A 16,732-nucleotide genomic window follows, 5' to 3' on the forward strand; every position below is an offset into this window, starting at 1 on the left:
GAAACCATGAATTAGTACTCAGAATTCTGAAGATACTGTTCATATGCTACAAGAACTGTCTTTTCTAAATTAGAGAAATAAGTGGAAAGCATATAAGTAATAGAAAGGATATAGAGAAATGTACATTTCGGGAAAAACTAGGCAACAGCTACTGAGATTAAGTGCCTAGGCATCAAATCAGTTCCATCCTCACTTTCTTATTTATATGCCTGAAAAGTATACTCCAGACTAGTCCTGAATGAAAAAGTACATAGTTTAAAAAACAAACTGCAAAATGGTATTTATTTACATTAAAACATGAATTGCCTGTATACACACAAATATAAGAGGAACAATCTGTTATGCACAATAACTGTAATATTTAGTACATGTTATACACAGTAGTATCTGTTAAGTCAGTGGTTTGAATGAAAACACAGTACCAAAACATTCCTGATACAAAATAAGTTACTCATTCACATATTCTAAACATACAAGACACTTAATATTTTAAAAGTTACATACTTCAAATAACACTGGCTAAATGTACAACTAAAGTGTATTAAGTTTTTTTTATGAAAAGACTTCAAATTGTTATTCATAAATGATCCCTTTCAGGATGCATTATCTTTTAAATAAATAAACTAAATTGACTTCAAGACTATTTATAAATAGCCCACTAAAATATGATTGAAGACATTCCTTCATTTTATTAAAGGTGTAGCTATATACTAGAGAATATGCTCAACTACTGCCTCCAAATTCCAACACTGTCATTCTAACTTGCAAATAGAAATTATTTAAATTCCAACTTTAGTACATGACATTAGCTGCCTGCCCTATTTTGTCAATTGTTTCCAAAAGCATTAACAGATTAAGAGACTGTCTTGAGCATCTCAAACATTTGAGAAATTCAAGGTTTTTTTTATGTTTTAGGTTAAAGCTGATACTATATATGGAGATTTCGAGATAAATTGGAACACTTTTAGAAGACCTTCACAAAGAATTTTTCAATTCTAAAATCTATTACAGATTTATATAAAGTCCAAGAGAACATTTGGAATATTTTCATAATGCAGTGAAGGATTCATCTTTGGCATTTCTCCATTTGTTCTAAAATAAGATACTTCAACAAACATTTTATACTTTTCTATCTACCTACTATAGATATTTTCTATACACAAAAGTATTTGATTGAAATTTGTGTTTTAACAGCAATTCCATTGCTAAGAATTTTTTTTTTAGATATGAAAAATATTAGTAACATTCAGCTTTTTAGTATGGAAGCTGAAGTGTTTTGATGTTGTTGAAATGAATTTGCTTAGTTTCCTTTTTCAGTGACTGGCAATTCAACATCCTATCAAATTCAGCAATGGATAAAGCAGAGATACTTTACAGTAAAAAACAAAAAAAAGGTGACCAGGATATAATTTTTGAATAATATGAAGCATTCCTCTATTAAGGAAAATATGTATATATATATAATCTGTATCCATATATCTTCAAATACAATGGGTATGACAGAAATCAAACCGTTATATTTTCTTTCTTGGTCCCTGTGGTTTTTCTTAAAGGAAACAAACAACAAAAACAAACAACTCTGCTACAAATGCCGATTTGTAGAAACTTTGCCACAATGGCTTCCACATTAGATTTCCACATTACTTCCAGTATTCACAAATTTTTTGCTCTCAGCACAAACTAACCTAATGTTTGAAAAGAGTCCAAGTGTGATTATTTAAAAATAATAATAGAAAACAATAACACAGCTTTTATAATTGAGCACATTTTCCTCGTTCAAAACTAAATATGAGGAAAAATCTCAGTAAAACAGAACCAAAACCATTTAGTAGCTCAATTCCATGCTATATTCCCCAGGGCTTACTGAAAATATAAACAAAGAAACAAATACAGTAGATAATTGATGCTATTTGCCAATGTTTGCAAAGGTCTTGGATAACAAAAATAAGATAGTAATCATGGCTTTATTATGGCATTAACACATTCTTCAAATGCAATTACCAATTTTATTCTCTAACTAAACAGAATAATGGAAATCCAAGCAGAGAATGATGTACAGGACATAAAGGAACTAGAATATAAATTGGGTATTTCTACTATATGGTGCTGAAACATTTGAATACCTTTAGAAATAAAATAAATTCATCTATTAAATACATAAAACTCCCGGAGAATGCAGATTACAAGAATATGACACTTAACAGGATACTGAATTTGTGAATGTAAATTTGTTATATAATATGGCAGTTACTGAATATTATGTATGCAGCTTATGCTAATAATACTGCTATCTTCCAACCACTGTAAATACCTGACATCAACACAGTCCTTCAAGTATAGTTCAAATTATTAGTTACATGTGATAATACAAGTAATTACCAGCTCCTGCTAATATAATTTAGTAAGAACTGGGGATCTCATAATTGGCACTACTTAATGTTTATAGAATATAATGTTAAGTGCATATGGTTATCAATCTCCAGAATCCAGAAAATATAGTTATCCATACTCTTGTAAAAGAGTTGTACCTCAATTTTATCATTGTAGAGTATTTGTTAGAATAGGATCTCTCCAAAATCAAATAGGATCAATCTGGTCATGTCTAATCCTAAGACAAAACACTTTGTAAAATTTTCCCGTATCTAAATGTTGCCCTCTAGGTAAATCTGTGATATTTTAGAGACTTTCTTTTGTGGAAAAGGTAATCTGATAAATGGGAAGAGATCATCAGACAAGATCACAAATAATCATTATTTCTCCAGAATTCAGTTGAAGTTGGTTTTTTGTAAATGCTTATTGGGAATTTCTAAAGCACTGACTTGAAGAGGCCAAGAGCCTCCATCAATCCCTGCTTGGATAGCCACTCCCGTTACCACTGCTAGGTCAGGGTCTACAGATGTGTTGGGATCTTTTCCAAAGAACTCTTGAATGACTTGACGGATCCGAGGAATACGAGTGGAGCCCCCAACTAAAACCACCTCATCAATCTCAGTCTTTTCCAGGTGGCCTTCTTTCAATACTTGCTGAATGGGTACGAGTATTTTCTGAAATAGGTCTTCATTAAGGGTATCAAAGAGTTTCCGTGATATTTCTGTTTCAAATAAAACCTGACTTTCTCCACTTTTCTTATCAGAAAGGCCACGTCCAAACCCACTGTTCACACGATGGTCATCTGCTGAGGAAAGTTTGTCTTTTGGCAGTTCAGTGTCACTACTGTGAGGTTCCTTCCTGTCCTGTTCCTCCACCGTTAGTAATACTGACAACTGAGCAGATTGATGAAGAGTCAGATTTAATTTGACCATTTCCACAGATTGTCTCAATCTGTGGATTTCCTCTTTCCTTGAGGGCACAAAGCCATACGTTTGATAGATCTGTTTATATAAGTACTGAAGCAATCTCTGATTGAAGTCCTGCCCTCCAAGTTTATTGTTTCCTGAGTGAAAAATAAAAAAGTTTAATATAGTTATGCATATATGTGTGTATGTATACATGTATGTTATTACGTATATGTAAAAATTATATTCTGGGAATAACAAATCCCTGTTTCATGTATCATTACAATTTTATTCATACAGAGACTGGTTAAAAATAACTGTGTTACTGGGCATGGTGTCTCACACCTGTAATCCTAGAACTTTGGAAGGCTGAGGTGGGAGGATTGCTTGAGGCCAGGAGTTGAAGACCAGACTGGGTAACATAGCAAGACCCTGCCTCTATAAAATAAATCAATAAATAAAAATTTAAAAAATAATGACTGGGTTAAAGCTATCTTAACCCAAATAAGTACTATTTAAAAACTAGTGCACATCAGGGTCAAAATTTTAAATTATATAAAAGGAAGTATCTCTTCACAATATCAAATAATTTTCCAGTAAATAGAGATTGAGAATACAGATTGGCTTATAAGTAGCTATTTAAAAACACTGAACGTCATTCTCAAGAGAAGAAAGTGCTTCTTATAATGAAAAAGTAGGTATTTAATCTCTTTTTTTCCTTTCATTTTTTCTTGCCTGATTAGGACATGAAAAGGTCTTTCTACTTTTCTACCTGAAAACTAGATAAAGAATTTCAAAGGAAAAGAGTAATGTAATATAATTTCCTGGTATTTAACTTCATTTGAAAAAGAGAAAAAAAAATGCAGAGGTTAGAATACCTATAACTTACAACTCAACGTGTCAAACAGATTGAATCCCTTAAGCTAAATTCGACAAAACAAAAACGTTTAAAAAAGGGTTTAGAATGCATAATCCTATCATTTCCTAGGGAAAAATACAATTAGACTTTCTAAAGACATCTACTTTATAAAACATATTAAATGAAATATACTGATCACCCTTCATTTTAAAGAAATTTTTCTTCCCTCTGTTCCCTTTCTTCACCATCACCATGAAAAGTCCTACTGGCTCCGTGAGCCATAACTGGGTAACTGGCAATGTATTTATGTGACTTATAGGATGCCCAGCATTTTTTGAGATTTAACTTTTTGCTGTAAATATATACAAATGGTGATATAAAATTACAGATACAGAAAATTATCAAAATGAAGTCAAAGAACTCTGGGGGAAAAAAAGGATGCACTTCACATTGGATATGTGAAAGAAAGCACTGCCCAAACCTCTTCAACTCTCCCTGCATTTTTCTGTATTTTTTTTTTTTTTTAGTACAGACGGGGTTTCACCGTGTTAGCCAGGATGGTCTCGATCTCCCCACCTCGTGATCCGCCCGCCTCGGCCTCCCAAAGTGCTGGGATTACAGGCGTGAGCCACTGCGCCCAGCCTCTCCCTGAGTTTTTCTTACCAGACATTGCTCGGGTTAGAAACATCCCTCCTTGTTTATTCAGTAAAGACACGTCTAGAGTTCCTCCGCCCAAGTCTATCACCAAGACGTGGAAGACGTCAGCCTTGTGGAGGCCATAGGCCATAGCTGCCGCTGTGGGTTCATTTATTACCCTCAAAATCTTCAGTCCTGTAAGATTGGTTAAGAGAAGAAAAAACTCATGAGAGGATGCGATAAAGTAATCTCTTCCCACTTACAGCATGTTTGTGTCTTCTGTGACATGAACTCCACCACTGAGTAATAATCAGAGCAGTCACAAACCGAACAGAAGCATGAAATGGGAACAGTAAACATAGGCTCTTCTAAATGGTATCTTTAAAATTATTCTGAAAGATTACAATATAAAGAAATAAAATCCAAGGTTCAGTGGAATAAGTCATTCTACTCTTTATTAATTAACACTTAATTTTCAAAAAGTCTCCCAGCCTTTTCTAACATTCATATTCTACTTTGGAATATATGAGCAATAAAAATTTAATCATTATGCCGAGGTGGGCGGATCACGAGGTCAGTAGATCGAGAGACCATCCTGGCTAATATGGTGAAATCCCGTCTCTACTAAAAATACAAAAAATGAGCCGGGCGTGGTGGCGGTCGCCCGTAGTCCCAGCTACTCGGGAGGCTGAGGCGGGAGAATGGCGTGAACCCAGGAGGCGGAGCTTGCAGTGAGCCGAGATGGTGCCACTGCACTCCAGCCTGGGCAGCAGAGCGAGACCCCGCCTCAAAAAATAAAAAAATAAAAAAATAAAAAATAAAAAATTTAATCATTATATACTATCACTAAGTGCTATGGAAATTAAAGAGGCTTATGTTGAGCAGGTAAAAGATCAGGTTTCTTTGAATGAAATTCCTGCTTTAAACTAAATGCCATACTTATGAGCGGTATGCAAAGTAGTATGCCATTATGTATCAGGAGCTATGACAACATTTAAACTCTAAAGAATTATTCCAGAGATCATAACACCCTTCCCTTCAGCTCTCTGATTTTACCACTTATTCTACTCTGGCCACACTGACCAACTTCCTATCCTCTATGTACCAGGAAATTCCCAGCTTATGGCTGTTGCAGTGGCCACCTCTTCTTCCTACAACACACTTTCTCCATGCCTCTGCATGGTTAACTATTTTGCTTTCTTCAAATATGCTTAAATGTTACTTTCTCAATGAGGTTTGCCTGATCACCCTATTTAAATTCTACAAGTCATCCATCCCCTGACCACCAAAAGCAACCTTGACCCATTAGCCTGCTCTTTTCTTCATAGTAGGTTACTTTCTGATATACATTGTATCAGTGGCTCTCAACAAGGCAGGATTTTACCTCCAGAAGAAATCTGGCAACATATGGAGACATTTTTCATTGTCACCACTTGGTGGAGGAGGGTGCTGCTAGCATCTGGTGAATAGAGGCTAGGGATGCTGTTAAATATTTTGTAGTTCACAGGACAGTCCTCCACAATAAAGAATTATCTGGCCCAAAATATCAGTAATGTAGAGGCTGGAAACATTATTAAATTTACCTTTTATGCTCATTCTGTGTTTCCCTCTGGTAGAATATAAGTTCCATGAGATTTCTTTCTTTTTTTAGCAAGGCCCTCAATATTGGTTCAATGGCATTAAATATTAAATCATTAAATGATCTATCTCAGATTTTACTTAAAAAATTATATTCACCTTAACATTAATGGAATTTAGAAGAAAGAATTCCTCACTGCTAACATGTGTCCATTTTCTCTTTGAGCCTTTGTCCTGTAGCATCTGATTGGTTCTTGTTACATACACATTTTATATTGTGCTATAGAGCTTTCAAAATTATAAACCTGTATAAAAATCTATCTACTTTACCTACTGTGATGGTTAATATTATCATCTTGATTGGATTGATGGATGCAAAGTATTGTTCCTGGGTGTGTCTGTGAGGGTATTGCCAAAGGAGAATAACATTTGAGTCAGTGGACTGGGAGAGGCAGATCCACCCTCAATCTGGGTGGGCACCATCTAATCAGCTGCCAGAGCGTGCCTGGAATAAAAGCAGGCAGAAGAATGTGGGAGGATTAGACTGCCTGAGTCTTCTGGCCTCCATCTTTCTCCCGTGCTGGATGCTTCCTGCTCTTGAACGTCGGACTCTAAGTTCTTTAGCTTTTGGACTCTTGGACCTACACCAGTGGTTTGCCAGGGGCTCTTGGGCCTTCGGCCACAGACTAAAAGCTGCACTGTTGGCTTCCCTACTTTTGAGGTTTTGGGACTCAGACTGGCTTCCTTGCTCCTCAGCTTGCAGCCAGCCTACTGTGGGACTTCAACCTGTAATAGTGTGAGTCAATACACCTTAATAAAATCCCTTTCATATACACATATATACTATCAGTCCTGTCCCTCTAGAGAACCCTAATACACCTACCATATAGTTTGTTTATTTTGACTATGGTTGTGTGGTTTGGGAAGTGGTAAACCTTACTACAGAAGGTTTTCAACCCAACACAATTTTGAGAAAAATGCATCTCAGTCAAGGGTACTGTTACCTGCAAGGTTAGCAGCTTCAATTGTTGAATTTCTCTGTTTTAGATCAAATTCTGCTGGTACAGAAATGACAGCATTGGCAACTGGCATTCCAAGATATGCCTCTGCCATTTCCTTTAACTTCAACAATAGTCGAGAGCCAACATATTCTGGGGACACCGTGATGGTCTCATTACTTGTCACAGAAAATTCAACCATTCCATTTTTGTTTAAAACCTGTGAATAGGATTTGCAAATAAGTAAATAAATAAAAGAGTAAAAGTATACAGACATACATATATGCATAAATACTAGACTTCATGAGAACTTACCCTCCTTATCTTTACAAAATCAAAAAATGCATTTGAAATCTATCTAGTACATTCACCAAGATTAGAACTTGTTAAATGTTATACATTAAAATCTATACAATGAATCCATATTAGTTTTACTTTTTTTTTTTTGAGATGGAGTCTTGCTCTGTTGCCCAGGCTGGAGTGCGGTGGCATGATCTCAGCTCACCACAACCTCCACCTCCTGGGTTCAAGTGATTCTCCTGCCTCAGCTTCCCGAGTGGCTGGGACTACAGGTGCGTGCCACCATGCCTGGCTAATTTTTGTATTTTTAGTAGAGATGGGGTTTCACTATGTTGGCCAGGTTGGTCTTGAACTCCTGACCTTGTGATCCACTCACCTCAGCCTCCCAAAGTGCTGGGATTACAGGTGAAAGCCACTGTGCTTGGCCCACACTAGTTTTTAATAACAGCAGAATAAAATTCATCACCAAGCACGTGACTAGAACACAAAAGATTCTCAATATATTTTTTCTGAATAAAGAAAGAATAAATGATGAAATGTAAGAAATAAAAGTTGCTTATTCAAGTATGTAACTCAGAATCTTTTCCCTTTTTTTCCCAAATTTCTTGTTTCTAAGAGTAATGGATAGCTGAAAGAATTTTCTAGTACATATTAACAAGAATAATTTTAGTACATCATTATGTACTTATCCAAGAATCAAATCTCATTTACATTCTTGTTTCCCATGAAAACACGTATTGTGCATTGGCTCATTATCCCCGATAATGTGGGTGTACATTTAAAAAACTATTTTAACTCTAAAAAATACTATCCTAGTTTTACCAAGGTTCTATTAATATAAATAAAAAAGAGAATTAATCTAAGAAATTATAAGAATGTTTTCTCACTTTAGGCCTCATAGTTAGGTTTCCATCATGAAAAACTGACCTTCCAAAAAGTACTTCACTAGTCTGGGGAAAACATAAAGAAGCTACATGGACAATATCAAACTAAGATACAAATATACCAGAACCATCAGTGCCCACATGAAACAAAAACAACAAAACAATCAGATCACTTAGAAACATTAAGTAGTTTTTGGGTCAATAAGTAATGTACCCAAAGCTGTAATTCAGAGGGCATATATAGCTTTAGATGATTTTTTCATTAAAGATTGTAAGTCAATAAAGAATCCCAAAAAAGAAGTCAAAAAACAACAAAGTAATAAACCTAAGAAATGCAGGGAGCAATTTTTTTTCTTTGAAAACAGATGAAAAATTAGAAAATTTTTATGGCTAGGTTTATTCAATAAGCAGCACTGATACAACTATCTATTTTGAAACTAATTAATGGCCGGCATGGTGAAATCCCGTATCTACTAAAAATACAAAAATTAGCCAGGCGTGGTGGCACACGCCTGTAATCCTAGCTTGGGAGGCTGAGGGAGGAGAATCACTTGAACCTGGGAGGCAGAGGTTGCAGTGAGCCGAGATCACGCCATTGCATTCCAGCCTGAGACATAGAATGAGACTGTCTCAAAAAAAAAAAAAAACTAATTCATTTAGAATTTCACTTCATAACGTCCAAGAAAAACTCCACATGGAAAAAAGCTTTCAATGTTTAAAAGAGAGAAAAAAAAAGCAGCAAAATCCAAATCCAAATACTCACATAAACGTAGTAAGAGGGAAAAAAAAGTACCAGTGGATAGGATGGGATAGGCTACAGTAAACATAAGAGTGTAAAATCAAAAACTTAAAACTTTGACATCCAGCTCAAAAACATCAGTGAAAAAAAAAGGTAAGGAAAAGATAACAAAAACATATGATGAAGGTCTTTTATAGCTCACTAAGGAAAAGAAAAACACACCAAAACAAAAAAAGACAAAGAACAAAAAATGGACCACAAAAGAAAATTAAAACATCAATAAAATTCTAAAAATTCTGATCTCACTAAAAAAACAAAAGAAATAAAAATTAATACAGGATACTATTTTTCACTTATCTGACTGTTAAAGATTAAAAAAATAACTAGTGAAGATACAGCCACTCTAAAAAATTATGGTTAAGAGCATATAACCTTTCTGGTGAGCAAACCGGAAAAATAAATCAAAAGCCTTAAAAACGTACACATTTGACCTATCAATTTGACTTCTAGCATTTAAGTTAGGAAACTTTCAGAGAAGTGTACAAAGATAAGTGTGTAAGGATATTACCTGAATCTCCAACATTAGTGAAAAACCACAAAAAAGTACACTGATAGAGACTAGTCTAATTAATAATGGAATAGTCATTCCACAAAATCATTAAATATAATGACATGACCCTATTAATTATCCATGACATATGAAATAGCAAAAAATAGCAACCTGGTATGTTCTCTTTATATGTATACCAATATGTACACATACACACACAGAATATCTATCTATGGTACACAGGGCTTCATCAACCTTCCTGCTACCTTGAAAGAGCTAAGCAAGACATGCTGAGGATGGGACAGCAAGAAAATGGCAAGGCCTTAAGTACCTGTTAGCATCATGGAGTCAGTGATAACTGATCCTAGAGCTGCTGTGGAATTTCTTGTTATGTGAGATTAACAGAACTTTCATGTATTAATAGATAAAACTAGACGAGATAGAATGTTTTGTGACATGAAGCCAAAGCATTAACTAAAAGAGTACACTAAAATTAATATAGATTTTAGATTAATCACTTACCTTAAATGGGTATCTGCCAATTTCAGCCTCCAGCTCTTCTGGGGTAAAAATCTTGCCTATGAATCTTTTGGCATCATATATTGTGTTTTGAGGATTTGAATCTGCCAGCTCTACGCTTTCATATCCCACATATACATCATTGTCAGTAAAAGACACCATGCTGGGTATGCTGATATGCCCATTTTCATCTGGAATCACCTTTACTTTTCCTGTGCCAGGAAAAAACACCCCAACAGAACAATAGGTGGTGCCAAGATCAATACCAATCACTTTAGGAGTAGGCAATGGTAAATACTGTTGTGCCAAATAGCCGGCCAACAGGAGAGTCAAAACAGCCGATCCTGAAATACAGAAAAATTAAAAGATGTATTTTATCAAACTAGTACAATGTACTAAATTACTGTAGCAAAGTCCCTTTAATATCACTCGTTGAAACAAGGCTAAAAAGGACAAATTTCAAAATTTTTTATAGGACTACTGATAACACTCCTCTCAGACAGTAAGTTTTTCAAAATGTAAACTGGTTATAATAAAATTTAAAATGAAGTAAACACAAACAACAAAAAACCCTATAACTGTATGTTTGTGTCATTCTCTAATAAATGTAATAAAATGTAAAAATATTTCAATAATATTTGTGCAGATGCTGACAAGAAACAACATTTATCTGGAGCAAAAGCCAGATATAATCTAATATTCTTGATCAATTGATATTTAGATTTTACAGCTTTATAAAAAGCTTCGATTATCATTTTTTTAAAAGCTCCATTATTAAAATTCTCACAAGAAAAACTTTATTATTTTATAAGGCTAAAATTCTCTCCTCGTATCTCACCTCCTTTTCCCTTTCAAAAGGATGAAATGGATAAATGGGATAAAATGACTTTGAAAGTTCTTTAGATATGAAACTGTCACTTCATAACAGAACACAGTTAACTTTTTATGTATTTAAGTATGAACTAGGGACATCCTTCTTGCAGTGGTAATATTTAGGGGAGAAGAAGCATAAAGGTGGGCAACCCTGATGGCAACATCTATGAAAACTTCTTGAAGACAAGTTTCGTTCACTGTTGTATCCTCCAGACCAGGAATAGCAGATGCCCAACAAATACTAATTTAAAAAAAAAAGAAAAAAGAAAAAAGAGTAGGAACAAATGCCACGCAGATTGTAAACATAAGCGAAGAAAGATGCCCCTTTAGTTTTTAATGAATCTCGTATTTGGTATCAGGAGGCTGTGTTATACACCTGTGTCCACTCATATTACATATGACCCAAAACGTGAATTTTCAGGGCTCTGTGTTACTAATTGTTAGCTCATCCTCATCAACACATAACTCAAAGAAATAAAACCAAGTGCGAATCCCACTTTCCCCTTCCAGCTACAGGCAACATTTCAGAAGCATTTCATCACCTTGGAGACGCGGGGTGGGTGTGTGTGTGGGTGGGGGATAGGTAATTCCAAACCCGATTTGATGGAAAAAGCATCGATAGAGCTATACATCAGAGTCCTGAATCCCTCCAAATTCAGCATCCCTGAGCCGACAGATCCGGATGTAGCTCCTCCCCCTTCCTCCACAAAGGGGTCCTGGAGGTGCACGTTCTCGCAGCCTTCCATAGCTTGCCCCAATTCAACAGGCAATTCAAAAACCTAGGTGCTGTTGAAAGGAATGCCTCCCTAAGCCTGATGTCCCTGGGATGGACACAGTTGGTCGCCGTCTATCCTATCTTGGCCTGCAGGGGCCGGGGCCCTCCTAGAGGCGTCCCCGCCCCCATCCACTCCGAACAGCCGAAAACCGCCTCTAAGTCACCTTTCTGACTCCCCTTCCGCTGCTCCAGCTAGATCCAGGAGGTGAGTCAACCACCCCCGCCCACTCTGGCATCCTCGGATCGCCTCTACGCCCGCAAGAGCAACAAGGACCCCCGGGAACCCACCTAAGATCGTCATCTCTCTGGCCATCACAGTCCCGCCGAACAGGCTTGTGATGACTGTACCAGACGTGAGGCACCGCCCCCACTCCGCCCGGCAGTCCCGCAGCCCCCTGGGAAATGTAGTCCGCTTGCTCTGAGGCAATCGGAGAAGCTATCGCTGTGACCGAAGGAAGGACTTCATCTACCGTGAGGGCGCGGGGCAAGGAGCCTCCATTCAACCGCTGCCAGTGACGACTGAGTCCCCCTTCCACGCAACGGCCGGCAGGACCAGTCAGACTGAGGGGGAGGAGCGCCCTGGCGAGAGACTGGCGTTTTATAATCAAACCTGTGATACCGCGATCCTACTTGAGGGAAAACAGGCTATCTCTTTAGCCCCGCCCCACGCTTTGCATTCTGGGAAGCGGAGTTCCAGCTTTTCTCTTTCTGCGGCAGGGAATGAAAGGGAGGGTGAGAACCGTTAGTTATTTCTTTCTTTGGTTGCGCCCCTGATCAGGTCCAGGATTCGAATTTGTGTTCTTTCGTTTTAATTCCTTTTAAATCGCGTTCGTTTGCCTGAGATCTAGCTTCTAGATGGCGTTCCTATAGCCTCCCGGAGCCCCAGCCATCCTCCGTAGAAGGGTCCCTGCCGCAGTGCGGTTCCCGAGGGAAGTAGGCTCTGGCGTCCGTGCTCGCCACGCTGGGAGCAGCCCTGAAACTCCAGTGACCCTCAGCCCTCTGCCTTTGTTTTGGGATAAATGAATTCAAGCATTCTTCAGTCAATTCGATTTATCCAAGGGATCAGGGACACATTTTCTCTATTGCCAGCACTGACGTGGGCCATTAAAAACAAAACAAAAACAAAAAACGAAATTAAAAAGAAAACCCTTAGCTCTCTCTTCAAGTAAGTCTTAAGTGGCTAAAATTGACCTTATGGACAAGTCCTGTAACGTGACAGCCATTTTAGGACGCTTGTGACATGCTGTTCAGGTTCTAGTCTGAAGTAGGATTTTTCTCGCATCTTGGTCACTGGTAGCACTTAATGGCTCCTCTGAGAGTGGTTTTGTCATTTTTGCTGTTAGAGTTCACGATGACTAAGATCCTGGAGAACTGAATCCATTTTCTCAGCTTAGATATAAGTCAAACCATCCCTGTTGACAACACGTCAGCCTGCTGTGGGAATACATCGCTGTTTATTTCTATCTGACTTATCAATGTGAATATTGATTATGGAAGCTGAATTCTGGTTGATAGGGATCTATTGTAATGTTCTCTCTACTTTTACGCATTTTTAAATATTTCATAATGCGAAATATAAAAAATAGTGAGTGCTGTTCAATACGATTCTTGTGAGGAGTGAAGAATTCAAGCACTTAGTTCTTAAGTATTACTTGTAATGGGCAATGGGCTGGAGGTGTTCCAGGTAGAGGCAACTGAATTACCAAGAGCATAGAAGCAAGAGATCATCTATTCCATAGATTAGAAAATGGTGGATCATAAAGCATGAGGTAGAATTCTGAGAGACAGAACTAGAGACTTAAACCAGATTAAGATTAGCCGTCTGTGGCAAGCACTGGTCATTGGGATTCTCCCTGCCACTCACTCCTTTCTCCTTGCTAACAAGATCCTGATTTGTTCAAGAAGCAGGTGAAGATTATGTGATCTCAGAGTAGAAGGCCTTTAGAATTAAGATTGAACTAAATAGGTTGTATTCATTTTCTATTTTTGCCTTAACAAATTACCACAAATTTAGTGTCTTAAACCAACTCAAATCTATTATTTTTACCGTTCGTTATATCAGAAATTTGGTATGGGTCTCACTTAACTAAAAGCAAGTTGTTAGCAAAGCTGCATTCCTTTCTGGATGTTCTAGGGGAGAATCAGTTTCCTGCTAATTTGAGTTATTGGCAGAATTCATTTTCTTGCAGTTGTAGGGTTCAGATCTTCATTTTCTTGCTGGCTGTAACCTGAGAGCTGTTTCCAGTTTCTGAGGCCATACACATATATTAGCTCAGAGACCCTCTTTCTCCATCTTCAAAGCCAGCAACAGTGGGTCAGGTCCTTCACAGAGGACATCTTTTTGCATTGCTCTTCCAAATTTTAGAGTCATATGTTTGCATTGGACCTATCTGGACAACTCAACGTTATCTCCATTTCAAACCCTGTAAACTTATCATATCTGCAAAGTCCGTTTTGCCATGTAAGGTAACTATTCACAAGTTCTAACAGTTTGAGGAGGCCTTTATTATGCCTACTAAAATGGTTCTGTGGCCCCTCAGATTCACATCTGTCCACATACAAAATGCAACATCCGCCAAAGTCCCATCCCATTATAGCATGAACTCAAAGTCCAGAAAATTCATCTATACTTCATCAGTTCAAAAGTCTCACATCTCATTATCTAAATCAACTAAATGGGGTAGTAACTGATAACACTTATCCCTTCTTGTTTGTTTACAATCAGAGGAACAATGAAATACTTAGATAAGAATGCTGGTGAGACTATTCCAGTAATGTTATAAAGAACAGAAAAGTCAAGGCATTGGGGTTGGGAAGTAATCATTGTTATCATTCTCCAATAGTGACCAATTAATTTGTTGTTTTTACAGTTATTGTTTGGTGTTTTATGTTACAATCCATTGCAATTATTATCCTTCTTGATACTTAGATTGCTTTAATTTTGGCCGATGGCAGCCTCTTCAAAATTCACTCATGAATGCTTTTGACACAATCGCTTTACTTACTGCCTTGCTACCTGCTCTAAAAAGATATCTAGGATCCTCTTATTTGTTTTTTTGTTTTGTTTCATACTTATAATTAACTGTATGTCTAAGGAACCCTACTTTCTTTTATTAAGAAAGTGTGGTATCTGGAGACCATAATTTGTATGCCAGGGGGTTACTATTTTAAGGGTGCCAGTTCTTTTTATATCTTTGAATTCAGTGAATTATCAAATAAAAAGCCAGCAGGATATTTTATGACTTGATAAAATGACAATAAAATTTATTTGGAATATTTAAGATAAGAATTTAATGGGTATATAATCCTTGCACATGTTAAGTGACAAAACTACAAACTTAATACTACAGAGGAAACAGAAAATGGACTTTAGGCTTAGCAGCAGCGCATGCTTGTAGTCCCAGCTACTCGGGAGACTGAGGTGGAAGGAACACCTGAGCCCAGGATTTTGAATCCAGCCTAGGCAGCATAGCGAGAACCCTATTGCAAAAAACTAAATAAAAGAAAAAAAAAATAAAACAGACCTAAGAAGAAAGTGGCAATCTCTTCAAAATAAATGAAAGCTATATTATTCAACAAATGTAACAGGGCAATTGGCTATTTATAACTTTGAAAGTAAAAAGGGATGTTATACCTTAACATCAAAATAAATATAAATAGATAAAATGTTTAATTAAAAAACTACAAGTAGTTATATTCATTAACTTAGGGGTAGGAGAAGTCTTTGAAATTAAGACTTAAAACCTAGAAACAAATAAGGCAAAACTAAACTGAACAGATAAATTTGATTATGTAGAATTTAAGATTATCTAGCAGGCAGAATTACCTATATGAATTTATATGAAGTCAAAAGACAAATGACAAACTGAAGAAATACTAAACATACATGATGTACAAGAGATTTAATTCCTTACTTTATGGAGAATTCCTTCAGAGTATAAAGATGTACAACTCAATTGAAAAATAAGAAAGGACATAGACAATAGAAAATAAAATAAAAATAACCAACAAACATGAAAATAAATTCTACGTTAGTCACTTTTAAATAAACATAAATCAGAATAATAACATGTCATTTCTACCTATCTGTAATCAGTTGAATTGTGGCCCCCTCCAAAAAAGATATGCTGGAGTGCTAAACCCCTGTACCTCAGAATGTGACCTTATTTGGAAATAAAGTTGTTGGACATATAATCAGATAATATGAGGTCACACAGAAATAGGGTGGTCTGTTAATCCAATATTACTGGTATCCTTATAAGAAAAGGGCCATATAAAGGCACAGAAACACAAGGAGAATGCTATGGGATGACCAAGGAAGTGATTAGAGTTATGTAGCTACAAGCCAATGAACGTCAAAGATTGTCAACAAACCAGCAGAGCTATGAAGAGTCAATAAAGGATTCCTCTGCATGTTTTAGAGGGAACATGCCCAACTCATATTTTGATTTTGGACTTCTAATCTCCAAAACTATGAGACAATAACATTTTGTTGTTTTAAAGCCATGCAGTTTGTGATAATTTGTTATGGCAGCCCTAGGAAACTATATACTATCTTACCGGAAAAATTTTTAAATAATGATAAGCAGTGCTAGTGAATGTGTCTGTTGCTCATGATAGACCTATTTGTGGAGTAAATTTTGAAAGGGTAATATTGTTTAAAATGCAGGGCACATAGACTTACATTTACAGCCATAATTATAATGAATAGAATTATCCTTTCTCCACAGAGAAAGAGATGGAAAA

The 16,732-nt window shown here is 36.6% G+C and overlaps 1 protein-coding gene across 1 annotated transcript; it reads right to left on the reverse strand.

Annotated features, from left to right (window-relative positions):
• Positions 1 to 254: 254 nt before the first annotated feature.
• HSPA13 (heat shock protein family A (Hsp70) member 13) lies at positions 255 to 15,499 on the reverse strand. The gene is made up of 5 exons (XM_054468882.2): positions 12,275 to 15,499; positions 10,342 to 10,682; positions 7,353 to 7,566; positions 4,798 to 4,965; positions 255 to 3,433 (listed from the first exon to the last, which is right to left on the reverse strand). Exons 1-5 carry the CDS (start codon positions 12,297 to 12,299, stop codon positions 2,766 to 2,768), a joined length of 1,416 nt encoding a protein of 471 aa, XP_054324857.1. The 5' UTR covers positions 12,300 to 15,499; the 3' UTR covers positions 255 to 2,765.
• Between the last annotated feature and the right edge of the window lie 1,233 nt (positions 15,500 to 16,732).

This window comes from Pongo pygmaeus, chromosome 22, assembly GCF_028885625.2.
Source record: "Pongo pygmaeus isolate AG05252 chromosome 22, NHGRI_mPonPyg2-v2.0_pri, whole genome shotgun sequence".
Taxonomy (NCBI): Eukaryota; Metazoa; Chordata; class Mammalia; order Primates; family Hominidae; genus Pongo; species Pongo pygmaeus.